This window comes from Oncorhynchus keta, unplaced genomic scaffold, assembly GCF_023373465.1.
Source record: "Oncorhynchus keta strain PuntledgeMale-10-30-2019 unplaced genomic scaffold, Oket_V2 Un_scaffold_17407_pilon_pilon, whole genome shotgun sequence".
Lineage (NCBI taxonomy): Eukaryota > Metazoa > Chordata > Actinopteri > Salmoniformes > Salmonidae > Oncorhynchus > Oncorhynchus keta.
Genome location: NW_026290822.1, coordinates 320,776 through 346,526, shown reverse-complemented (window position 1 = coordinate 346,526; position 25,751 = coordinate 320,776). Strand labels below are relative to the sequence as shown.

General features: G+C 42.7%; 2 protein-coding genes across 34 annotated transcripts in view; one reads left to right on the top strand and one right to left on the bottom strand.

The window, feature by feature from the left end:
• The first annotated feature begins 9,108 nt into the window (after positions 1–9,108).
• Positions 9,109–19,890, top strand: slc22a18 (solute carrier family 22 member 18). The gene is made up of 11 exons (XM_052514395.1): positions 9,109–9,350; positions 9,451–9,660; positions 13,459–13,556; positions 13,846–13,991; positions 14,645–14,777; positions 14,897–15,009; positions 15,207–15,317; positions 16,163–16,263; positions 17,131–17,232; positions 18,150–18,270; positions 18,501–19,890. The coding sequence occupies exons 2-11, from the start codon at positions 9,520–9,522 to the stop codon at positions 18,686–18,688; spliced, it is 1,254 nt and encodes a 417-aa protein (XP_052370355.1). The 5' UTR covers positions 9,109–9,350; positions 9,451–9,519; the 3' UTR covers positions 18,689–19,890.
• Positions 19,891–20,067: 177 nt separating this feature from the next.
• cars1 (cysteinyl-tRNA synthetase 1) overlaps positions 20,068–25,751 on the bottom strand; it is a 31,704-nt gene continuing 26,020 nt past the window's right edge. For 4 of the 33 annotated variants that reach the window (XM_052514388.1, XM_052514390.1, XM_052514387.1 and 1 more), the window contains 5 exons: positions 25,335–25,416; positions 24,053–24,133; positions 23,758–23,885; positions 22,192–22,275; positions 20,068–22,090 (listed from right to left, as the gene is read on the bottom strand). In XM_052514388.1, coding sequence (XP_052370348.1) covers positions 21,962–22,090; positions 22,192–22,275; positions 23,758–23,885; positions 24,053–24,133; positions 25,335–25,416 — 504 coding nt within the window. In that variant the 3' untranslated portion in view covers positions 20,068–21,961. The remainder of the gene's footprint in view (positions 22,091–22,191; positions 22,276–23,757; positions 23,886–24,052; positions 24,134–25,334; positions 25,417–25,751) is intronic. The other 29 variants (XR_008128644.1, XR_008128648.1, XR_008128653.1 and 26 more) reach the window with 29 other exon arrangements.

Sequence of the window (25,751 nt, the reverse complement as noted above, 5' to 3'; positions counted from 1 at the left end):
CCAGGGGCACACTCCAACACTCAGACATTATTTATAAGAGATGCATTTGTGTTTAGTGAGACTGCCAGACCAGAGGCAGTAGGGATGGCCACCTGTTATCTTGATAAGTGTGTGAATTTCACAATTGTCCTGTCATGCTAAGCATTAAAAATGAAACAAGTACTTTGGGTTGTCAGGGAAAATGTATGAAGTAGAAAGTTAGATATTTTCTTTCGTAATGTAGTGAAGTAAAAGTTGTCAAGAATATAAATAGTAAAGTACAGATATCCCAAAAAACGACTTAAGTAGTACTTTAAAGTATTTTTACTTTAGTACTTTACACCATTGCTCCCAGGTGGGCTTCAAGTCATTGAGAGAGTGTGGAACTAACATGTCGTATATATGTTAACCTTATGTCTTAATTCTAATAAAGCTGATAAAATAGGTTATGTTTTGCTGTATCAACATATATCAACTGATTTAAATGGTTGGTATTGAGTGAGGCCCCCCGAAAGGCTCTGACTGCATGTGGGTATGGATTTGGGTATACAGACCCGTGAGACATTGTGCTCCTCAGGATGAGTTCAGATTGTTTTACGACTCCCATCCCTGGTCTAGCCCCCCACACATCCTGTCAGACCAGCAGGCCTTTACACCCGGCCCAGGACCCCTCAACGTTCCCTTTTATAGCAGAGCATGTTTTGTTGTGACAGAATACATTTAGAAAGCTTTACTGACTGAGGTTGTATATCCTGAGCGGTATTTGTTAGGTTGTCAGAGTAACCATGTTTGGGAAGAAGCAATATCGTTAACTTAGCCTACAATACGAACAGTGGCGGTTTTAGCGTGTACATTTTGGTGTGGAAAAAACAAAAATGGGATGCATACCTGCAAAGCCACGACACAACACAACACTAAACAATACATTAATTGCACTATAACGGTGCCAACAAACTGTTAGGGCCTACATAAATCTGTCCCAACAGCAGTCCCAACACCTTACCACTGCTACAACTGGCTATCAGCAGAGCCTTGTCTGGCAGCGAAACAGTTCATTCAGTCTCATTTACTGCCTTTAAAAAAAACATAGCTGATATGGCTGACTTGCTTCAACAAATGTGATTTCTACTGACAATTGAGTTGTACAAACTATGTCATAAAGGAACGACAAGCGGATAAGAGGCAATCTGTCATTTCGATTAAAGACATTAATGAGCGAGCTAGGACGGACGTAGTCAATATAACAATTTGTTCAGTACTTTTGAAATGTACAGAACATGGGCCATTCTTACAGTGTTCTCCCTGTACACCAAGTCAGAATCATAGGATGAAGGGGGCATATAAGCAGACAATGAAAGCTCTTACAATATTCAATGATTACAGTTCTAAAAAACAGGTTATAGGCTACATGTGCACCACCAAGTCAGAACAGTAGGAGAAATTAAGAGGTGAAAATAGACCAAATTATTAGGGTGAGGCACATAGGCTACTAACAGCTTACTACACAACATACATCACATGCTGACATAATGATTATATCTGAATCCTGGCTGTGTGTCTCTGTTCCATGTTCTGTTATCTGGGTATAATGTCTACACAGCAGGCAGAGTGGGTTGAGGAGGAGGTATTGCCATATATGTTAAATGCAACCTAGATGTCACTGTGTCCATTTCAACTTCTGTTCCGAAACCGTATGAATGCTTAGTTCTAAATGTGGTCCTTGGTCATAATGCACTATTAACGCTAGCGGGAGTTTATCGCCGACCCTTAGATCCGTTATCTGCTCTATGCAAATTGTTTGGAGTTAATGTGTAATTATGTAAACTCTGAATGATTGATTATCGGAGATCTCAATCTGGACTGGCTGATGTCAGCATAGTTTAAATTAAAAGATATTTGTAACAAACTCAATCTTACTCAACTAATAACTATACCTACCCATCCTAATCCAAAAGACCCCCAAAAATCTACATTAATAGACCTTATCTTAACAAATACACCTCACAAATATATAGCTAGTGGGTTATTTTCAAATGACATCAGTGACCACTGCCCTATTGCATGTATCAGAGATACTAGGCTAAAAAACCCTGACCCACATATCATTTTAAAGAGAAATTATAAACACTTCTCAGAGCAAGCCTTTATCCATGACCTTTATTATTCAGAGCTTTTATCCGTAAACTGCATAATGGACCCAGTTTTAGCGTTCTCTTTCTTTTCATACATTTTTACCATCATGGCTGAGTTAGGGTAAAAAAATTGAACTAATCCTTGGTTCTCCTGTGATTTGAAAATCCTTTTTCTGCAAAAGAATCAAGCATGGGCCTTGGTGAGGAAAACTGGTGAAACAGCTGATTGGCTGCTTTTTAGGCAATTGAGAAATAAATGGACCGGAGGATTAAAAAAGGCTAAATCTAGGTATTTTCTTGATGCTCTGACAGAGTCTGCTGGTGATCCTTCTACATTCTGGAAAACTGTCAACTCACTTAAACCAGGAAATTCCTTGACATCCCTGCCGAAGCAAATTACATCGGAATCTGGGATCATCAGTGACCGAACTGAAATTTGTGATGTTTTTAATAAGCATTTTATTTCTGCTGGTTTTCTTTTTGAAAGAAAAAATGGCCAACATGATCCTGACCGGTCTATTGTTTCAGCCCCTCAGCCTTTAGCTGATGTGGAGAACAGTAAGTCGGTTTTTAATTTTCAAAAAGTCACAGAAGATGAGGTCTTATCTGCACTATCTGCAATAGATTCTAAGAAATCATTAGGCGCTGACAATCTGGATCCATATTTACTCAAGTGTGTGGCACCTATTATTGCTGGTGTAGTGATGCATATTTTTAACCAAACATTTGTTGTAGGAAAGATGCCTAAATCTTGGAAAACAGCTTTTGTTTTACCACTCCTCAAGGGAGGTGATGGTAGTGAGTTGGATAATTATCGGTCCATCTCTAAGCTCTCCTGTTTGGCAAAAAGTCTAGAGTCATTGGTGGATAGGCAACTACAATCTTTTTTAACTGTTAACAATACTCTTTCTAGTAAATCAATCTGGCTTTAGACCTAAACACAGTACTATTACGGCCATTGTACATGTTGTAAATTATATTACTAATGCCCTAGATAATAGAAAGTACTGTGCCGCCTTGTTCATAGATTTATCTAAAGCTTTTGACAATGTAGACCATGCGATACTTTTGGTATGCTGTCGTCAATAGGATTGGATGCCTGTCGTTGGTTTCATGACTATCTAAAGGATAGAAGTCAGGCTGTTAGAGTCGACGGCATCCAGTCAAAGCCATTGGAGTTGGTTAAAGGGGTCCCACAAGGTTCTATACTTGGTCCATTACTGTTCACTCTCTACATAAACAATATCGGTGATGAGATAAGAAAGTGTCAAATTAATTTATATGCTGATGACACTGTCATGTACTCTATCGCTTCAACGGCCCACCAAGCATTAACACGATTGGAGACACATTTTAAGATATTACAAGGGTCTTTTAAACAGCTGAAACTTGTTTTAAATAAAAAGAAAACACATTTGATGATTTTTAATAGGTTCAAAAAGTTGGTTGAAAATACACTTGCACTTACGAGCTTAGATGGTTCTCGAATTAATCAGGTCTATGCATATAAATACTTAGGGATATGGTTGAATGATAAACTGTCTTTTAAAATGCACATTGATTAACTTTGTTAACGGTGAAAAATCAAGCTAGGCTTCTATAGAAACCGGACATGCTTGTCCTCTTCAAATAGAAGACAAATTGTGCAAGCTACTTTTATGTCTGTTATAGATTATGGGGATATTATTTACATGCATGCTACGGCATCAACACTTAAATCGCTGGACGCTACTTATCACTGCGCACTTAGGTTTATTACGGGTGCTAGCTCCAGAACTCACCACTGTGTTTTATATCATAATGTGGGTTGGACTTCGCTGTCGGTGAGACAAGAACAACATGCTCTCGTGTTTGTCTATAAAGCACTTCTGAATAAGCTACCTTCTTATTTATCATCACTCATCAATATTAGAATTAGAATTCCTAAAACCAGGTCTCAAGCATGGATTACACTTGAGGCCCATGCAGTTTCCACAGAGTTGGGTATGGCTGCCTTTTCCTGTTACGCTCCTTGCCTATGGAATAGCCTGCAGACTAAACTTAAACTTTAGACTCTGGTCCCCCTGTTGCTCATTTTAAATATTTATTGGAGCATTTTTATTTGTGTATTGCTTGTAACTGTTTTTTACAATCATTGTACCTAAACTATGTGTAAACATGTATACACAGGTGTTACGTACATTGTTGGAATGAGACCAAGGCGCAGCGTGGTGAGCGTACATCTTTCTTTATTTGAATGAACACCAAAAAACAACAAAAGATAAATGAACGTAACTTTCCGCAGGCTACACAGTAACTGTACAAAAACAAGATCCCACAATATAAGGTGGGGAAAATGGCTGCCTAAGTATGATCCCCAATCAGAGACAACGATAGACAGCTGCCTCTGATTGGGAACCATACCCGGGCCAACAAAGAAATAGACAAACTAGAATGCCCACTCAAATCACACCCTGACCTAACTAAATATAGAAATAAAAAGGCTCTCTAAGGTCAGGGCGTGACAGCAGCGACCAGCTGTAAAAGAGACCTTGGTCTCAGTCTGTGTTCCTTGTGGATATAAAGGTGTAATAATACACTTAGTATTACATTCTTAGCTACAGTATACATACAGTTGAAGTCGGAGGTTACATACACCTTAGCCAGATACATTTTATCTCCGTTTTTCACAATTCCTGACATTTAATCCTAGTAAAAATTCCCTGTCTTAGGTCAGTTACGATCACCACTTCATTTTAAGAATGTGAAATGTCAGAATAATAGTAGAGAGAATTATTTATTTCAGCTTTTATTTCTTTCATCACATTCACAGTGGGTCAGAAGTTTACATACACTCAATTAGTATTTGGTAGCATTGCCTTTACATTTTTTAACATGGGTCAAATGTTTCAGGTAGCCTTCCACAAACTTCCCACAATAAGTTGTGTGAAGTTTGGCCCATTTCCCCTGACAGAGCTGGTGTAACTGAATCAGGTTTGTAGGCCTCCTTGCTCGCACACGGTTTCTCAGTTCTGTCCACAAATGTTCTATAGGTTTGAGGTCAGGGCTTTGTGATGGCCACTCCAATAACTTGACTTTGTTGTACTTAAGCCATTTTGCCACAACTTTGGAAGCATGCTTGGGGTCATTGTCCATTTGGAAGATCCATTTGCAACCAAGCTTTAACATCCTGACTGATGTCTTGAGATGTTGTTTCAATATATCCACATAATTTTCCTACCTCATGATGCCATCTATTTTGTGAAGTGCACCAGTCCCTCCTGCAGCAAAGCACCCCCACAATATGATAATGCCACCCTTGTGCTTCACAGTTGGGATGGTGTTCTTCAGCTTGCAAGCCACCCCTTTTTCCTCTAATCATAACGATGGTCATTATGGCCAAACAGTTCTATATTTGTTTCATCAGACCAGAGGACATTTCTCCAAAAAGTACAATCTTTGTCCCCATGTGCAGTTGCAAACTGTAGTCTGGCTTTTTTATGGTGGTTTTGGAGCAATGGCTTCTTCCTTGCTGAGCAGCCCTTCAGGTTATGTCGATATAGGACTCATTTTACTGTGGATATAGATACTTTTGTAGCTGTTTCCTCCAGCATCTTCACGAGGTCCTTTGCTGCTGTTCTGGGATTGATTTGCACTTTCGCATCAAAGTACGTTCATCTCAAGGAGACAGAACGCGTCTCGTTCCTGAGCGGTATGACAGCTGCGTGGTCCCATGGTGTTTATACTTGAGTACTATTGTTTGTACAGATGAACATGGTACCTTCAGGCATTTGGAAATAGCTCCCAAGGATGAATCAGACTTGTGAAGGTCTACAATCTTTTTTTCTGAGGTCTTGGCTGATTTCTTTTGATTTTCCCATGATGTCAAGCAAAGAGGCACTGAGTTTGAAGGTAGGCCTTGAAATACATCCACAGGTACATCTCCAATTGACTCAAATTATGTCAATTAGCCTATCAGAAGCTTCTAAAGCCATGACATCATTTTCTGGAATTTTACAAGCTGTTTAAAGGCACAGTCAACTTAGTGTATGTAAACTTCTGACCCACTGGAATTGTGATACAGTGAATTATAAGTGAAATAATCTGTAAACAATTGTTGGAAAAATTACTTGTGTCATGCACACAGAGATGTCCTAAACGACTTGCCAAAACAATAGTTTGTGAATAAGAAATTTGTGGGGTGGTTGAAAAACAAGTTTTAATGACTCCATCCTAAGTGTATGTAAACCTCCGACTTCAACTGTATCTCCCTGGCACTTGAACAGAAAGGTGGCACGGCTGTCCTCTGAGGGCACATTTTGTCTTCAAACTTTGTCAGCAAAGTCTGGCATTCTCTGGATTTATGGTGCTTTCAAAACAACTGGAAACTCAAGAAATGATCAGTGATCTTCTGGTCGTAGCTCTAGAAAGAGGCCTGAGTTCCCGATTTACAATTCTGAGTTGGATGAAAGATCGAAAAGTATTTTCCCAGTCGTAGCTCGTTTATCCGAGGTCTCAGTTGTCTTGAACTCACTAAAGTCAGATTTTACAGTTCAGAGTTAACAGTTGTTTTGAGCATGGCATGGCACAAATAAAACAGTCACTTAATTGACAGCATGGCCCCAGAAGATGTACTGAATTTAATGTTAATAAAACATGTTAAACTCAAAAGGAAAAAGAACAAAGGTAATCCTCCAAGACAAAAAGGTAAATCCACAAGGTAATCTACTAAAAATAAATAAACAAGAACAAAAAACAGAATTGGGACCACACAGCCAGAGTACTCCACTGAATAGCAGGTGAATGATTGCACAATGGGGGCATTGTGACCAAAAACCGGAACAACCCTGGTCAAATCCTGACAGTTAATTGACAGCATGGCCAATGATTCTAGGAAAATAGACTTCTTAGACAAACAACTCATTGAATGATTGCTTTGCAATGCTTGCAGTTAGCCACTGATTCCTTCCAAACAACTCATTGTTGAACATGCGATTTCCAACTTGCTGTGTAATGTTTATGTCCAATGGCCGATGACCACCGATATGTTTTATCTATAATTTCTCTTCATTATTTCTCTTCATATGACAAGGATTAAAAATGATTTGCCAGTAGATTGTCAAATTGATTCATGATGTCATCATCAAGCCAAGATTTTGACATTATGATGTTGACATCAATCAAATCAAAGCTACTGTAGATATAATGTAATTTGACATTTTATCTGTGGCCAATGACCTTGAGGCTTCCTGGATGGGCACTTCTAATGTAACTCTATGGCAGCACCCAAGGGGCTTGAATTTCTGAGCTCTACCCTTAGACTTGGTGTTGACTTAGTGTCCCCATGGGTGACAGAGCACTGAGCCAATCACGGTGCAACACCAGCTATTTTCTGCTGGCTTGCCCCACCACCACAGAAAACACTGAGCTAGGCTGAAACACCTGCATTTTGGCGCTCCCTTACTGAAGAAAACTAAAAAGAGACTTTTTGTCTTTATTAACTCAATTATATATATATATATTCTTTTTACGTTGTTTGCAAACTAATATGTGCCACGTATTAATGCCAAAATAACATAACAATAATAATATATCTTTTTTGCTAAAAATGTGGGGCTCAAAACAGGCTCTGCCCCACCTGTCCTGAATGACGAGTCGTCATTGAATATGAACATAGTCATTCTCAACAATGATGAACTTTAACCAACTCAACACTTGTCACATGTAAGCCTATGTATTTAGGCCTACGCCCTAATAGGAAACTGAAATCTAGTAGTCACGCCACTTGTGGTTGTGTAAAGTGGGAGGACTCTCATGTTGAGTTAGCTGTGTTTCGCCAATGGGTGGGTTAGCTGGGTTTCACCAATGAACTTCTGGTTGAGAAGTCAGAATAAAAGTCCACTACTGAAACTAGAGGAAAATTAACAAATTAATAAAAAATAAAAAGCAAGATTCCCAACTGAAAAAATGTGTTTGATTTTCTTATTAAGAATTTAATATATTTGAACAATATGGCAATCAATTCAATGAGTTCATCATGAATAGGAAGGTCTATTCTCCTATATCCTGACCCCCACTCACTCACACACACAACAGTATAACTGTAAACCATACCCGGGCGCGAACCGGGGACCCTCTGCACACATCAACAACAGTCACCCGCGAAGCATCGTTACCCATCGCTCCAGAAAAGCAGAGCAAGGGGAACCACTACTTCAAGGTCTCAGCGCGCACCACCGCTAACTAGCTAGCCGTTTCACATCCGTTACACACACACACAGTTTGGAGGAATAGCACGGGGTCAGCGCCCCTGGAGCATTTAAGAGGTTAAGTGCCTTGCTCAAGGGCACAACAGCATGAGTTCATGAGAGCTTTTATTTTGAACCCTGAAAACAGGAAGTTCCGTTTTTGTGCTGCCGGCACATAGGGAAATAGAACATAGGGAAATATTTGGCAGGTGAGCAAAACTCTGTTGAATGAAATACATAATCTGTTACATAACCACAGTCTGTATCTTTAATCTCCAACCCTGGTCAAAGACGCACAATTTGCTGCTGGCAAATTGAGCTTTAAAGTGCTGTCACTTAAATCTAATTGAGTTATGGTTCAATGACTTGGGGCAACGAACCATACAGAGAGGGCTTATCAGACCTGAATCCAGACACAAGATCGCAGCTGTTATGTGTTGGTGGCCATATGTTGGCAGGTGTCAATATAGATCAGTGTTATTTTTCTGTTGTCGGTAGGTTTGCAGACCTTTTTGGTGCCAGAGCAGCAATGTGTCTATCCTGCACTGCCTCTGTAGTCTACTATGGGTTACTAGCGATCGCTGACAGTCCCCTCATGCTCTTCATCCACAAACTCCCCGCTGTCTTAACACAGTTTGGAGGAATAGCACGGGGTCAGCGCCCCTGGAGCATTTAAGAGGTTAAGTGCCTTGCTCAAGGGCACAACAGCATGAGTTCATGAGAGCTTTTATTTTGAACCCTGAAAACAGGAAGTTCCGTTTTTGTGCTGCCGGCAAAAATACTACATCCTCTAAAGATCAAAGTACAAGAACATAGGGAAATATTAAGCGTGAGAAATCATTCCTAAAATTAATCCTTACGAATTGCTTTATTGAATGAAGGATGGAGTTTGAGCGTCACCTTTCTTTTCCGGTGGGGCGCTCATAGTGTGAAATCAACATCTGCATCGGTAGTAACACTTTTGACGGATGTATTATGCATTTATAAGAACTCTGTCTTCAGATAAACTAAGGTAAGTGTATTTAATCTCAATACTTGACAGCCACAGTGTCGGCACTATATTGTCTTATGCCGTTGATTGTTATTTCACCATTTATTTATCCTTGTTCCAGGTTTTCCAGGAGGCTACTGTATGCAAGAGGGTGGACCGAATTGGGTTTAGGCTTAACGTTACAGTAAGAATGTCACGAGTTAAATCAGAGTCACCGACCGCCGTTACCAATGTACATACAGGCTCAAAGATGCAGAGAGTAATTTACGTTACTTACCTCATAGCTGTCCTGGATATCACGTGGATGTTTTTACAGTTTTCCATCACTCCTGTAAGTATTTGTGTTTTAATATCTATTCTATTACCCACGTTACAAAAGTGGTTGTTTTTGTTGTTGTATGATTAGCCTATATGGATTGAGATGAGAAAGAAAACAATGCAGTTTATTTCAATATTTCGATATCAGAATGGCTACAGACGTTGGCTACGTGTGCTATGCATTCATTTGCTGTTATTCAAATGTATTGTACATATTTGCCATTTGCTAGTAGGGTTGAACAGTTATAAATGGCCTTGGGATTGTTGACATAGGCCAACATCTCAAAATATATAGAAAAATGGCCTTACCTGGGCCCCCTTGAGGGCACCATCGTTTTTGATAGTGGATTGTGACTATGCGCATTGTAAGCAGTATATCCATGACAATCTAATATGAATGAATTACAGTGGCCATTTTAGCATGTAAATCTTGGTGGGGCAAAAAAGAAAGAATGTGGGTTGCATTCCAGCAAAGCCACTACACAACACTAAACAATACATCAATTACACTATAACGGTGACAAACGATGCCCACCAACTGTTAGGGTTTACATAAAGCACCTTACCACTGCTACACCTGGCTATCAGCGGAGCCTTGTCTGGCAGCGAAACAGTTCATTCAGCCTCATTTAATTCCTTTAAAAAACATAGCTGATGTCTCCCTGGAAAAGCCAGGCTTAAACAAATGTGGTTTCTACTGACAATTGAGATGTACAAACAATGTCATAAGGGGACGACCAGCGAATAAGAGGCAATCCGTAATTTCGATGAAGACATTAATGAGCGATCTAGGATGGACGTAGTCAATATAACTATTTGTTCAGCACTTTTGAAATGTACAATGACAGAATTCAGAACATGGGCTGTTTTTACAGTGTTCTCTCTGTACACCAAGTCAGAACCGTAGGATAAATAAAAGGGGGAACATAATCAGACAATGAAAGCTCTTACAATGTTCGATGATTACATTTCTCAAAAACAGGTCATAGGCTACGTGTGCACCACCAAGTCAGAACAGTAGGCGAAATTAAGAGGGGAAAATAGACCAAATGATTAGGTGGTGAGGCACATGGGCTACTAACAGCTTACTACACAACATACACTTAGTATTATTTTCTTAGCTACAGTATACATATCTCCCAGGCATATTACATAATTTATGCAGCAGCATATAAGACATTTTTGGTCTCACCTTGTTGTGCTGTGCTCACTTGAACAGGAAGGTGGCGCGGCGGTCCTTCGTGGGAAAATTTTGTCATCAAAGTCTGGCATTCTCTGGATTTATGGTGCTTTCAAGACAACTGAGAACTCAAGAAAAACAAGTTTGAATCATGATGACGTCAGTGATCTTCAGGTCGTAGCTCTAGAAAGAGTCCCGAGTTCCGGATTTACAACTCCCGAGTTTGATGAAAGTTCAAAACGTATATTTTCTCAGTCATACCCTTTTTTATCCTCAGTTCCCAGTTGTCTTGAACTCACTGAAGTCAGATTTTGCAGTTCCGAGTTAACAGTTGTTTTGAGCGTGGCACAAATCATGCTTCATTGACAGCATGGCCAATGTTGAATGTTTATAATTTTAAACTAGGAAAAGAGACCTTTAATCTTAGACTTGAGACCACACAGCCACGCCACTGAATAGTAGGCTAATGATTGCTTTGCAATGCTTGCAGTTAGCCACTGATTGCTTCCAAACAAGTCATTGTTGAGTTTGCGGTAATCACGGCTCAACGTCCCTATTTTCCGCTGGCTGCCCCACCACCACAGAAAGTACTGAGCTAGCTGCCCCACCACCACAGAAAGCACTGAGCTAGCTGCCCCACCAACACAGAAAGCACTGAGCTAGCTGCCCCACCACCACCACCACAGAAAGCACTGAGCTAGCTGCCCCACCACCACCACCACAGAAAGCACTGAGCTAGCTGCCCCACCACCACCACCACAGAAAGCACTGAGCTAGCTGCCCCACCACCACCACCACAGAAAGCACTGAGCTAGCTGCCCCACCACCACCACCACAGAAAGCACTGAGCTAGCTGCCCCACCACCACCACAGAAAGCACTGAGCTAGCTGCCCCACCACCACCACAGAAAGCACTGAGCTAGCTGCCCCACCACCACCACAGAAAGCACTGAGCTAGCTGCCCCACCACCACCACAGAAAGCACTGAGCTTGCTGCCCCACCACCACCACAGAAAGCACTGAGCTTGCTGCCCCACCACCACAGAAAGCACTGAGCTAGCTGCCCCACCACCACAGAAAGCACTGAGCTTGCTGCCCCACCACCACAGAAAGCACTGAGCTTGCTGCCCCACCACCACAGAAAGCACTGAGCTAGCTGCCCCACCACCACAGAAAGCACTGAGCTAGCTGCCCTACCACCACAGAAAGCACTGAGCTAGCTGCCCCACCACCACTACAGAAAGCACTGAGCTAGCTGCCCCACCACCACAGAAAGCACTGAGCTAGCTGCCCCACCACCACAGAAAGCACTGAGCTAGCTGCCCCACCAACACAGAAAGCACTGAGCTAGCTGCCCCACCACCACCACCACAGAAAGCACTGAGCTAGCTGCCCCACCACCACCACCACAGAAAGCACTGAGCTAGCTGCCCCACCACCACCACCACAGAAAGCACTGAGCTAGCTGCCCCACCACCACCACCACAGAAAGCACTGAGCTAGCTGCCCCACCACCACCACCACAGAAAGCACTGAGCTAGCTGCCCCACCACCACCACAGAAAGCACTGAGCTAGCTGTCCCACCACCACCACAGAAAGCACTGAGCTAGCTGCCCCACCACCACCACAGAAAGCACTGAGCTAGCTGCCCCACCACCACCACAGAAAGCACTGAGCTTGCTGCCCCACCACCACCACAGAAAGCACTGAGCTTGCTGCCCCACCACCACAGAAAGCACTGAGCTAGCTGCCCCACCACCACAGAAAGCACTGAGCTTGCTGCCCCACCACCACAGAAAGCACTGAGCTTGCTGCCCCACCACCACAGAAAGCACTGAGCTAGCTGCCCCACCACCACAGAAAGCACTGAGCTAGCTGCCCTACCACCACAGAAAGCACTGAGCTAGCTGCCCCACCACCACTACAGAAAGCACTGAGCTAGCTGCCCCACCACCACAGAAAGCACTGAGCTAGCTGCCCCACCACCACAGAAAGCACTGAGCTAGCTGCCCCACCACCACAGAAAGCACTGAGCTAGCTGCCCCACCACCACAGAAAGCACTGAGCTAGCTGCCCTACCACCACAGAAAGCACTGAGCTAGCTGCCCCACCACCACAGAAAGCACTGAGCTAGCTGCCCCACCACCACAGAAAGCACTGAGCTAGCTGCCCCACCACCACAGAAAGCACTGAGCTAGCTGCCCTACCACCACAGAAAGCACTGAGCTAGCTGCCCCACCACCACAGAAAGCACTGAGCTAGCTGCCCCACCACCACAGAAAGCACTGAGCTAGCTGCCCCACCACCACAGAAAGCACTGAGCTAGGCTGAAACATCTGCATTTTGGAGCTGCCTTACTCAAGGAGACCATGTTTGTATGCGGCTTTATTAACTCAATAATAATATATATATATATATATTTACATTGTTTGCAAACTGATATGTTACACGTATTAATGTCACAATAACATGCAAAACAGGCAAGGCCCAAAAAAATAAAAAATAAAAATTATTATATTTAGCAAAAAATGTGGGGCTCAAAACAGTCCTGAATGACAGGTCACCACTGATTAATTATTATTATAATAAAACATTGTATATGTATTAAAGTTTGACCTCTCACCATTCAGTATTTGGCGAAGAAGCTGGGATTTGACACCCTATGGATTGGCTATTTGCAAACCATGGTTGGTGTCGTCCAATTGTTGGGAGGCCCGATATTTGGCAGGTGAGCAAACCTCTGTTGAATGAAATACATAATCTGTTACATAACCACAGTCTGTATCTTTAATCTCCAACCCTGGTCAAAGACGCACAGTTTGCTGCTGGCAAATTGAGCTTTAAAGTGCTGTCACTTAAATCTAATTGAGTTATGGTTCAATGACTTGGGGCAACGAACCATACAGAGAGGGCTTATCAGACCTGAATCCAGACACAAGATCGCAGCTGTTATGTGTTGGTGGCCATATGTTGGCAGGTGTCAATATAGATCAGTGTTATTTTTCTGTTGTCGGTAGGTTTGCAGACCTTTTTGGTGCCAGAGCAGCAATGTGTCTATCCTGCACTGCCTCTGTAGTCTACTATGGGTTACTAGCGATCGCTGACAGTCCTCTCATGCTCTTCATCCACAAACTCCCCGCTGTCTTAATGCATGGCTTGCCTGGTAAGTGCTGCACTGCCTGTTGTTTATCTAACCTTTATTTTAACAGGGAGTCTCATTGAGACCAAAGTCTCTTTTTCAAGGGAGCCCTGCATGACATGATCAGCAGCAATTACACAATCACAGTTAGAGACAAATATACTAACTGTTGTTCCCTTCATACTCAAACTCCCAGATAAGTCCCCAGCGTATGTACCGTGCCTAGGACCTACTGTACTAGACAGCTCCCTAACAGATCCTATAGAACCTACTGTACTAGACAGCTCCCTAACAGATCCTATAGGACCTACTGTACTAGACAGCTCCCTAACAGATCCTATATGATCTACTGTACTAGACAGCTCCCTAACAGATCCTATAGAACCTACTGTACTAGACAGCTCTCTGACAGATCCTATATGATCTACTGTACTAGACAGCCCTTTAACAGATCCTATATGATCTACTGTACTAGACAGCCCTCTAACAGATCCTATAGGACCTACTGTACTAGACAGCCCTCTAACAGATCCATATATGTCTGTCTATACCCCATATTTTCCAGCGCTACTAATGTGTGTATAAGTCTGACTTGTACTAGGATCTACTCTGAGGCAGCCCTCTAACAGATCCATATAAGTCTGACTTGTTGTGCTCCTCTCTCTGCCTCTCACCAGGAGCCCAGATGGTAGTGACTGACCTGACAGAACCTGACAAGCGGGCAGAGGCCCTTGGCAAGCTGGGCCTATGTTTTGGCATTGGCATGGTTGCCGGCTCCACCTTGGGCGGTACACTCAGCACACGCTATGGGTGAGTGAAGCACCTCAATGCTCACCGATTCTAGTCCAATCCAAGAGCTGGAATCCGATTCTAGTCCAATCGGAGAGCTGTAATTTAGCCGTGTGACATCCCTGCTCTGGCTTTTCCAGGGAGACATTTGCTGCTTGTGTAGCTGCTGGAGGGAGCTTCATCAGCTTCCTGTTGGTTTGGATGTTTATCCCGAAACACACTAAGATACAAGCTCCACAGGACAACACAGACAGTAAGACTCTACACCTACCTCACAACACACTATTCACTCTAAAGGGTTTGTGTGTGTGTGGTGCAAAAAAAAATCAAATTTCTGCTTTATCTGACACTTATTGTGGCCTGTGTGACGTGGGGACATCCATAATGTGTGGTATTTGACACGTGACTTCATATGCGAGTTGCTTGTGACATATTCTCCTGGTCCTGCAGAGAAGAGCAATGCCAAGTCAGTCTTTGACCTGGGTGAGATCACCAGACTGATGAAGTACCCTGGTGTGGCCAAAACCTTCATGGTCAAGATCATCTCAGGTCTGCCATCAGGTGGGTGTCCTTCACTGTTACCTAGAAGAGTTGTTTATTCTCCACCTGTGAGGACGTCTGAGTTTAGACTCATCTGAGGGAGAACTCGTCACTGAGCAGGAATGTGTTGCTGTAGAGCGGGAACCAGTGATGTAGTGAAAGGGTAAAAGAAGGTAACACAGTTCACCTACAGATTTGATTTGGAGAAAAGCATTTAACGCAAATCAATGTTCAGCGCTTAATAAAAACTACAACTCCCCATCTCAACCAATGATCAGTGTTTAACAAGCTTTAATAAAAACTACAACTCCCCATCTCAACCAATGATCAGTGTTTAACAAGCTTAATAAAAACTACAACTCCCCATCTCAACCAATGATCAGTGTTTAACAAGCTTTAATAAAAACTACAACTCCCCATCTCAACCAATGATCAGTGTTTAACAAGCTTAATAAAAACTACAACTCCCCATCTCAACCAATGATCAGTGTTTAACAAGCTTAATAAAAACTACAACTCCCCATCTCAACCAATGATCAGTGTTTAACAAGCTTTAATAAAAACTACAACTCCCCATCTCAACCAATGATCAGTGTTTAACAAGCTTAATAAAAACTACAACTCCCCATCTCAACCAATGATCAGTGTTTAACAAGCTTAATAAAAACTACAACTCCCCATCTCAACCAATGATCAGTGTTTAACAAGCTTAATAAAAACTACAACTCCCCATCTCAACCAATGATCAGTGTTTAATGACCTTTATACATATTTTTATTTTTTATTTACACGTAATTGTCTTTTTAGTGTGTCTGTCTGTGTTTGCATGGAGTCCTTTTTAACAACCTCAAGGGATTCTGTCTCAGGTATCTTTCAGGTCATGTTCTCTGTTATCGCCATGAACTTCTTCCAGCTGGCGCCAGAGCAGAATGGCTACCTTATGGCCTACTTTGGGATCGTGTCAATGGTATGGAGCAAGGATGCTCACGACATATACATTTAGTCATTTAGCAGACACTCTTATCCAGAGACACATTCTATTTAGTCATTTAGCAGAGACTCTTATCCAGACACACATTCTATTTAGTCATTTAACAGACACTGTTATCCAGAGACACATTCTATTTAGTCATTTAGCAGAGACTCTTATCCAGACACACATTCTATTTAGTCATTTAGCAGAGACTCTTATCCACACACATTCTATTTAGTCATTTAGCAGAGACTCTTATCCAGACACACATTCTATTTAGTCATTTAGCAGAGACTCTTATCCAGAGACACATTCTATTTAGTCATTTAGCAGAGACTCTTATCCAGAGACACATTCTATTTAGCAGACACTCTTATCCAGAGACACATTCTATTTAGTCATTTAGCAGACACTGTTATCCAGAGTGACTTACAGTTAGTGTAGTCATCTTAATATATATGTGGTTGTCCCACCCAGCTCAGTCATAGTAGGTACATTTTTCCTCAGTGAAGTAGTTAATCAGCTAAGTCAGTGTTAGTAGGAAAAGACAAGTGTTAGTTTGTTTATTTTATACTCTCATTGTGGCCCTAGCCTCTTTTTATTTTGTGGTGTTTTGCACCTGTGCTGCTAAATCAGCGATGATGTTGTTTGCGCGTCAGCTCGACTGGCGATCAGTGTTCACCACGTTATTCGACCACTACGTTCCTGGTTAGGACAACACGATGTATTTACAGTAATTAAAAGTTTAGATGGCTAAATTCTCCTGAAATCTCCAGGACATCAAATCCCCTTCCTTGTGGGAACAGGATTTGATAGAGCAACTCTGGTGAGAAATAAACTTTTTTGGTCCAATTTTTCCAGGTAATCCAAGGAGGAGTGATTGGCCGGCTGACCTCAAAGTACTCTGAGAACTCACTGCTTCTCCTCTCCATCGGCATGTCAAGTCTGGTGGGCCTGGCTCAGGTACAGAGGATTCATTTCATCTTGTGATAAATGCAGGGTTGTGTATATTCACCGTAGCAACAAAAAAAAAAGGGGGGGGGGGTGTTCAGTCTCTCCCCATTTCAGTCGTTTTATTTCCGCTTGGTTCCTAATGAATATGACTCTTTTGTAAAAACCTTTGATCTTAAAAGGCTAACGTTTGGTTCTCTCCTTGGCAGGTCTTCATGACTAACGTTTGGTTCTCTCCTTGGCAGGTCTTCATGGCTAACGTTTGGTTCTCTCCTTGGCAGGTCTTCATGACTAACGTTTGGTTCTCTCCTTGGCAGGTCTTCATGGCTAACGTTTGGTTCTCTCCTTGGCAGGTCTTCATGGCTAACGTTTGGTTCTCTCCTTGGCAGGTCTTCATGACTAACGTTTGGTTCTCTCCTTGGCAGGTCTTCATGGCCAACGTTTGGTTCTCTCCTTGGCAGGTCTTCATGGCTAACGTTTGGTTCTCTCCTTGGCAGGTCTTCATGACTAACGTTTGGTTCTCTCCTTGGCAGGTCTTCATGGCTAACGTTTGGTTCTCTCCTTGGCAGGTCTTCATGGCTAACGTTTGGTTCTCTCCTTGGCAGGTCTTCATGACTAACGTTTGGTTCTCTCCTTGGCAGGTCTTCATGGCTAACGTTTGGTTCTCTCCTTGGCAGGTCTTCATGGCTAACGTTTGGTTCTCTCCTTGGCAGGTCTTCATGGCTAACGTTTGGTTCTCTCCTTGGCAGGTCTTCATGGCTAACGTTTGGTTCTCTCCTTGGCAGGTCTTCATGGCTAACGTTTGGTTCTCTCCTTGGCAGGTCTTCATGGCTAACGTTTGGTTCTCTCCTTGGCAGGTCTTCATGACTAACGTTTGGTTCTCTCCTTGGCAGGTCTTCATGACTAACGTTTGGTTCTCTCCTTGGCAGGTCTTCATGGCCAACGTGTTCCAGTTCTGCTTCATCGTCCTCCCCATGATGTTTTCTCTCAGCGTGTTCAACGTCATCACTGACAGCATGCTGACGAAGACTGTGCCTTCCTCCGATACCGGTGAGACAATTAAGCGTTTCAAACACATATGTTGAGAAATGTGAAGGGGGCATCAGTTAAACAGTAAATCATTGGCTAACCTAACAACAATAACAAAAAATGTTTAAAAAAAATAAAAATAAAATTGCCTACAGAGAAAATCACACTTGGTGTCGTAACATTCTGAGAGAAACAGTTGCAGTGCAACTTCTGGTCTGTTTTTCTGATTGGTTCCATTCACTCTTCTGCAGGCATGATGCTGGGCCTGTGTGCCTCTGTGCAGTCTCTGCTCCGCACCATCGGCCCCACTATTGGAGGCTTCTTGTATCACAACTACGGAGTGGCCTCTTTTGGGTTCATCCAGTTTGCCGTGAACATGGTCGTGTTTGTGTTTATGCTTAGAAATATGGTCAACAGCAAAGACGAGCGCAGAGAATGACATTCCACAGACTTAAATACATAGGGCATTTTAAAAGTGACCTAAATATAATTTTATATTATCAGAGAATGTAATTATATTTCTATAATGGACAAAAATATACAAATGCAACATACAACAATTTCCTAGATTTTACTGAGTTACAGTTCATATGAGGAAACCAGTTGATTGAAATATATTCATTAGGCCCTAATCAATGGATTTCACATGACTGGGAATACAGATATGAATCTCTTGTTCAAAGATGCCTTAAAAAAAAAGGTAGGGACGTGGATCAGAAAACCAGTCAGTATCTGATGTGACCACTATTTGTTGATTGTGGCCTGTGGAATTTTGTCCCACTCCTCTTCAATGGCTGTGTGAAGTAGCTGGATATTGGCTGGGAACTGGAACACGCTGTCGTACACGTCGATCCAGATAATCCCAAACATGCTCAATGGGGTGACATGTCTGGTGAGTATGCAGGCCATGGAAGAACTGGGACAATTTCAGCTTCCAGGACTTGTGTACAGATCCTTGCAACATGGGGCCGTGCATGAATCATGAGGTGATGACGCTGAATGAATGGCACGACAATGTGCCTCAGGATCTCGCTACAGGGATCTTTGTGCATTCAAATTGCCATCGATAAAATGCAATTGTGTTCATTGTCCGTAACTTATGCGTGCCCCCATACCATAACACCACGGAGCACTCTGTTCACATCAGCAAACCGCTCACACACACGCCGCCATACACGTGGTCTGCTGTTGTGAGGGCAGCTGGATGTACTATCAAATTCTCTAAAACGATATTGAGGCGGCTAATGGTAGAGAAATTGACATTCAATTCTCTGGCAAACAGCTCTGGTGGACATTCCTGCAGTCACATGCCAATTGCACACTTCCTCAAAACTTGAGATATCTGTAGTATTTTTCTTATGACAAAAACAAAAAAAAAACGGCACATTTGACTGGCCTTTTATTGTCCTTTGTAATGATCATGCCGTTTAAATCAGCTTCATGACATGTCACACCTGTCAGGTGGATGGGTTATCTTGGCAAAGGAGAAATGCTCACTAACAGGGACGTAAACACATTTGTGCACAACATTTGAGAAATAAGCTCTTTGTGCGTATGGAACATCTCTGGGATCAGGAACGTTCAGAAGACCAGTCGTTTGCTGGAGATGCCACTTACATATAAAATCATTTGTTGATTCTGCAGATGTGATTTTTGTGTTTCTGTCAAACAGAAGGTGGTGTGTGTGTGGAGAGGGGGGGCAATAAACCCAATCTATTAGTAACTAGTAAATGGTCACTGCTGTAGTTGTGTTAGCTCTACAGAATCTCAATTTAGTATTTGCTCAACCATTTCAAAAACTGATGAAACAAAATAATGTTTGGTTAAAAATCTTTATTTTAAATGTTTATTTCAAGGTCTCACAAATTCCATATTCCTATAAAAGATTTCTCATCCCTCTGCTATCGTTGCAACATGCCAAACACCTGCTCAAAGCATATTATTTTGTTATGTGAAAGACCAAAACCCCCAAGGACGCCTCTGGAACAAATGTTTCTGTGATCATCTCTGCATTGCAATCGTGCATTAATTCAACTTCACTGTGTATCAACCTCACTGTGTATCAACCTCACTGTGTATCAACCTCACTGTGTATCAACTTCACTGTGTATCAACCTCACTGTGTATCAACCTCACTGTGTATCAACTTCACTGTGTATCAACTTCACTGTGTATCAACTTCACTGTGTATCAACTTCACTGTGTATCAACTTCACTGTGTATCAACTTCACTGTGTATCAACTTCACTGTCCTCTCAGTCATAATATCAGAATTTAAAAAAGGAATGATATGCAGTCATGGTGGAGAGAGGGAAATGAAACCTCACTGGACGGTTGTAGGACACGCTGCCAACCAATAACAGCCCTCAATAGCAGTTTCCAGTGGAGAGCTGAAACGATCACTGTGTGACGAGTCAATCTACAGCACATGGAAGCCTGGGTCCACAAAGGGTTTCAGAGGACTCATTTCAACAGACAAACTGTTGTCTACAGGGATAGTTCACCTGAATGTCATCATTTTCTTCAGCTTGCAAGGTTGTCGTCGGGCCAGGGAGTGTCTACAACCACAAATAGTAGGTTATTATTACTTTGCTAAAGCAACCACAGACACACTTTAGCGTCGCTATCGACTACCCCCAGGCGTGGTTTTACGCAGAGTTCATTTTGGCACGCAATTTAGTTAAAGCTAAAACAAGTGAAACTGAGGTTATCAATACCAATCTTAGCCGGTGGGAGCTGTAGGAAAGGAACTGAATCCCAACTGTAGTTGCAGTCAATCACAAAAACAAAACAGAAAATTGATCAAATACAGATTTTGATTGAACCAACCCTTTAAAAGTGACCCCATGGAGTACAGTGCAAAGGAGCCCAGGTTGTGTCTCAAGGTCTTAAAGACACTGGGAGGGTGGATGCACCTCAATAGTCGAATGCAGTTTCATCTCATCTTTCACCTGCTCTAATGTAAAAGAGGTGGAGAGGAGAAAGAAAATAACCCTCCACCGTCCTGACCTGTCCACTCAGGATAAGAGGAGACGAGGAGATCATTCTTTAGACTATTGAAACACACCCAGGGTCTCTCTGGCCTCAGCATCACCAATAGTCAGGCCCTCCAGGAATTGACAGTGATTTTTTTTGTGGAATTTTCTGAGAGAGAAAAAAAAAGCTTCATTTTGCTACTGCAATTCTGCATAGCGATATACAATGATTTTGTACAATTGGTCTGGAAAATAGATATAAAAGTTTTGTCGTGTCGCTTGAATGAACTATATTACGCAGTAAATGTGAGGTGATTGGTTGAAATTGCAAGCTCTCTTTTTGTACTGCGGTGATGGGTACATTTTTATGCAATAATATTGCGACGATTTGACTGCTTTATTTGGAGAGTGCGGTGATTGGTCAAATTTGCAAGCCCTCACATAATATGCAGAGAATTGTTGATTTAGCAAAAGAAAATGATTGGAGGAACTGAATAACGACAAATGAGGACAGAACTATCGCTATGGGCGGAGCGCGGGAGGGGGCGGAGCAGCGTCCTCCAGGGGGCGTGTTCAGCAGGACGCAACGTTTCGGGAACGTTCAGATAGAAATATGCAATGTAGAACAAACATGCTTCTCTCTGACGTGTAGATTAAGGAATCATGTTGACTACAATAGTGGCGTAACCATCTGCAACATTCGAGAACGTTTGACAACTGAACGCGGCCCAGGACTCTCAGCAGCCATTTTGATTGGTCTGGAGATACTCTTGGTGCAGTTTCTCCTGGGCCTCGTGGAGTTTCCGCAGCTTCTTGGTCTGTCCCTTACTGAGATCCTTCCCCTCCACGTCATGCGTGGGGAAACCCTGTTGGAGGAGCAGTACGGGTCTGTTAAAACACTCAATGTTCAATAGAGCCTCGTAGCCACTCCAGATATCAAGGAGGTTTACAGTTGTTGGATATTTACCGTCTCATCAAAGCTGGAATACTTGTCGGTTTCAGAGCGGAACATATCGCACGGGGAGATTTTCATCTTCGCAAGTTTGGCCAACTGTGATGAAACAACCATGAACAGAGACACATCAATATACCTGCATCTGGACATGAGGCTGGTAACATTATTACTGCTCTCAGATCAGTTAGCAGAGGGGACACATCAATATACCTGCATCTGGACATGAGGCTGGTAACATTATTACTGCTCTCAGATCAGTTAGCAGAGGGGACACATCAATATACCTGCATCTGGACATGAGGCTGGTAACATTATTACTGCTCTCAGATCAGTTAGCAGAGGGGACACATCAATATACCTGCATCTGGACATGAGGCTGGTAACATTATTACTGCTCTCAGATCAGTTAGCAGAGGGGACACATCAATATACCTGCATCTGGACATGAGGCTGGTAACATTATTACTGCTCTCAGATCAGTTAGCAGAGGGGACACATCAATATACCTGCATCTGGACATGAGGCTGGTAACATTATTACTGCTCTCAGATCAGTTAGCAGAGACGACACATCAATATATCTACATCTGGACATGAGGCTGGTAACATTATTACTGCTCTCAGATCAGTTAGCAGAGGGGACACATCAATATATCTACATCTAGACATGAGGCTGGTAACATCAGTATTACTGTTCTCAGATCAGTTAGCAGAGGGGACACATCAATATATCTACATCTAGACATGAGGCTGGTAACATTATTACTGCTCTCAGATCAGTTAGCAGAGGGGACACATCAATATATCTACATCTAGACATGAGGCTGGTAACATTATTACTGCTCTCAGATCAGTTAGCAGAGGGGACACATCAATATATCTACATCTAGACATGAGGCTGGTAACATCAGTATTACTGTTCTCAGATCAGTTAGCAGAGGATTCACATCAATATACCTACATCTAGACATGAGGCTGGTAACATTATTATTACTGCTCTCAGATCAGTTAGCAGAGGGGACACATCAATATATCTACATCTAGACATGAGGCTGGTAACATCAGTATTACTGTTCTCAGATCAGTTAGCAGAGGGGACACATCAATATATCTACATCTAGACATGAGGCTGCTAACATTATTATTACTGCTCTCAGATCAGTTAGCAGAGGGGACACATCAATATATCTACATCTAGACATGAGGCTGGTAACATCAGTATTACTGTTCTCAGATCAGTTAGCAGAGGGGACACATCAATATATCTACATCTAGACATGAGGCTGGTAACATCAGTATTACTGTTCTCAGATCAGTTAGCAGAGGATTCACATCAATATACCTACATCTAGACATGAGGCTGCTAACATTATTATTACTGCTCTCAGATCAGTTAGCAGAGGGGACACAACAATATACCTGCATCTAGGACAGGAGGCTGGTAACATTATTACTGCTCTCAGATCAGTTAGTGGAGGACTCGGAAGACAGTGGTCCTGCCATAGATAAAGGACTCTCCCATTGAGGGACTTCCAGCAGAGATGAGTCCTCCTCTATCCATCTCTATGGTCCTACTAACCTCCTGCTCCTGTTTCTTCTTGGCAGCCTCCTCTTTCTTGTTCTTCTTCTCGTCCTCCATCTTCATTTTCTCATTCCTCTCCCTCAGCAGGGTCTCTTTGTCCATCAGCTTCACCACAGTGGGAAGGCCTGACAATGACAAGACAACACAGCCAGTCATCACTGTGGCTGCTACTAGTTTTCGCTGATCTATGGAGTGTGTGTGTGTGTGTGTGTGTGTGTGTGTGTGTGTGTGTGTGTGTGTGTGTGTGTGTGTGTGTGTGTGTGTGTGTACATATTGTGGTCAGTGCATTTACCTTCATGGTCTTCTAGACGCACCCCCAGCTCAGGTAAGGTGTCATTACGGACCACGTCACACAGCTGTAGCACCTCTGTCACTGAGAACACAGACAGAGAGAACACAGACAGTCAGAACACAGAGAGAGAACACAGACAGTCAGAACACAGACAGTCAGAACACAGACAGAGAGAACACAGACAGTCAGAACACAGAGAGAGAACACAGACAGTCAGAACACAGACAGACAGTCAAAACACAGACAGAGAGAACACAGACAGTGAGAACACAGACAGTGAGAACACAGACAGTGAGAACACAGACAGACAGTCAGAACACAGACAGTCAGAACACAGACAGACAGTCAAAACACAGACAGAGAGAGAACACAGACAGTGAGAACACAGACAGAGAGAGAACACAGACAGACAGTCAGAACACAGACAGTCAGAACACAGACAGACAGTCAAAACACAGACAGAGAGAGAACACAGACAGAGAGAGAACACAGACAGAGAGAGAACACAGACAGAGAGAGAACACAGACAGACAGTCAGAACACAGACAGACAGTCAGAACACAGACAGACAGTCAGAACACAGACAGTCAGAACACAGACAGAGAGAACACAGACAGTCAGAACACAGAGAGAGAACACAGACAGTCAGAACACAGACAGACAGTCAAAACACAGACAGAGAGAACACAGACAGTGAGAACACAGACAGTGAGAACACAGACAGTGAGAACACAGACAGACAGTCAGAACACAGACAGTCAGAACACAGACAGACAGTCAAAACACAGACAGAGAGAGAACACAGACAGTGAGAACACAGACAGAGAGAGAACACAGACAGAGAGAGAACACAGACAGTCAGAACACAGACAGACAGTCAAAACACAGACAGACAGTCAAAACACAGACAGACAGTCAAAACACAGACAGAGAGAGAACACAGACAGAGAGAGAACACAGACAGTCAGAACACAGACAGTCAGAACACAGACAGACAGTCAAAACACAGACAGAGAGAGAACACAGACAGAGAGAGAACACAGACAGAGAGAACACAGACAGTCAGAACACAGACAGACAGACAGACAGTCAGAACACAGACAGAACACAGAGAGAGAACACAGAGAGAACACAGACACAGAGAGAACACAGACAGAGAGAACACAGACAGAGAGAACACAGACAGTCACCACGTCTACAAGCCTCACATTTCTAGCAGCAGGCAACTGTGTTCAATTATTAGTATTTTTGTTGAATAACTTGGGAGGGAGGAAGTATTTACCATTCTGTTCTCTGGCAATTTTGCGAACAGATTCTCTGAAGTCTGACAGCACCTTCAGATAGGGCATCACTGTGGTCTCCATCTGCAAGCAGCCTCAGTTAGCTTGACTAGAAACATCCACAGAATCACAACGTCTACGAGAACACCGATATAATGATAACAATATGATTCATTTTAAAATCCAAAGTACCTTAGTCATACATACATGCATGCATATGGGTGATCCCGGGAATCAAACCCTCTATCCTGACATTGCAAACACCATACACTACCAACTGAGCAACAGAGGACCACTACAAACTGAGCAACAGAGGACCACTACCAACTGCGCTACAGAGGACCACTACCAACTGCGCTACAGAGGACCACTACCAACTGAGCAACAGAGGACCACTACAAACTAAGGAGAGATGGTGG

Bases quoted from the DNA above. Each gene is read 5' to 3' on its own strand.
- slc22a18 (XM_052514395.1), top strand. From the start codon at position 9,520: ATGTCACGAGTTAAATCAGAGTCACCGACCGCCGTTACCAATGTACAT. The intron at 13,992-14,644 runs GTAAGTGCTGCA...GCCTCTCACCAG, and splicing joins CTTAATGCATGGCTTGCCTG to GAGCCCAGATGGTAGTGACT. The intron at 15,318-16,162 runs GTGGGTGTCCTT...ATTCTGTCTCAG, and splicing joins CATCTCAGGTCTGCCATCAG to GTATCTTTCAGGTCATGTTC.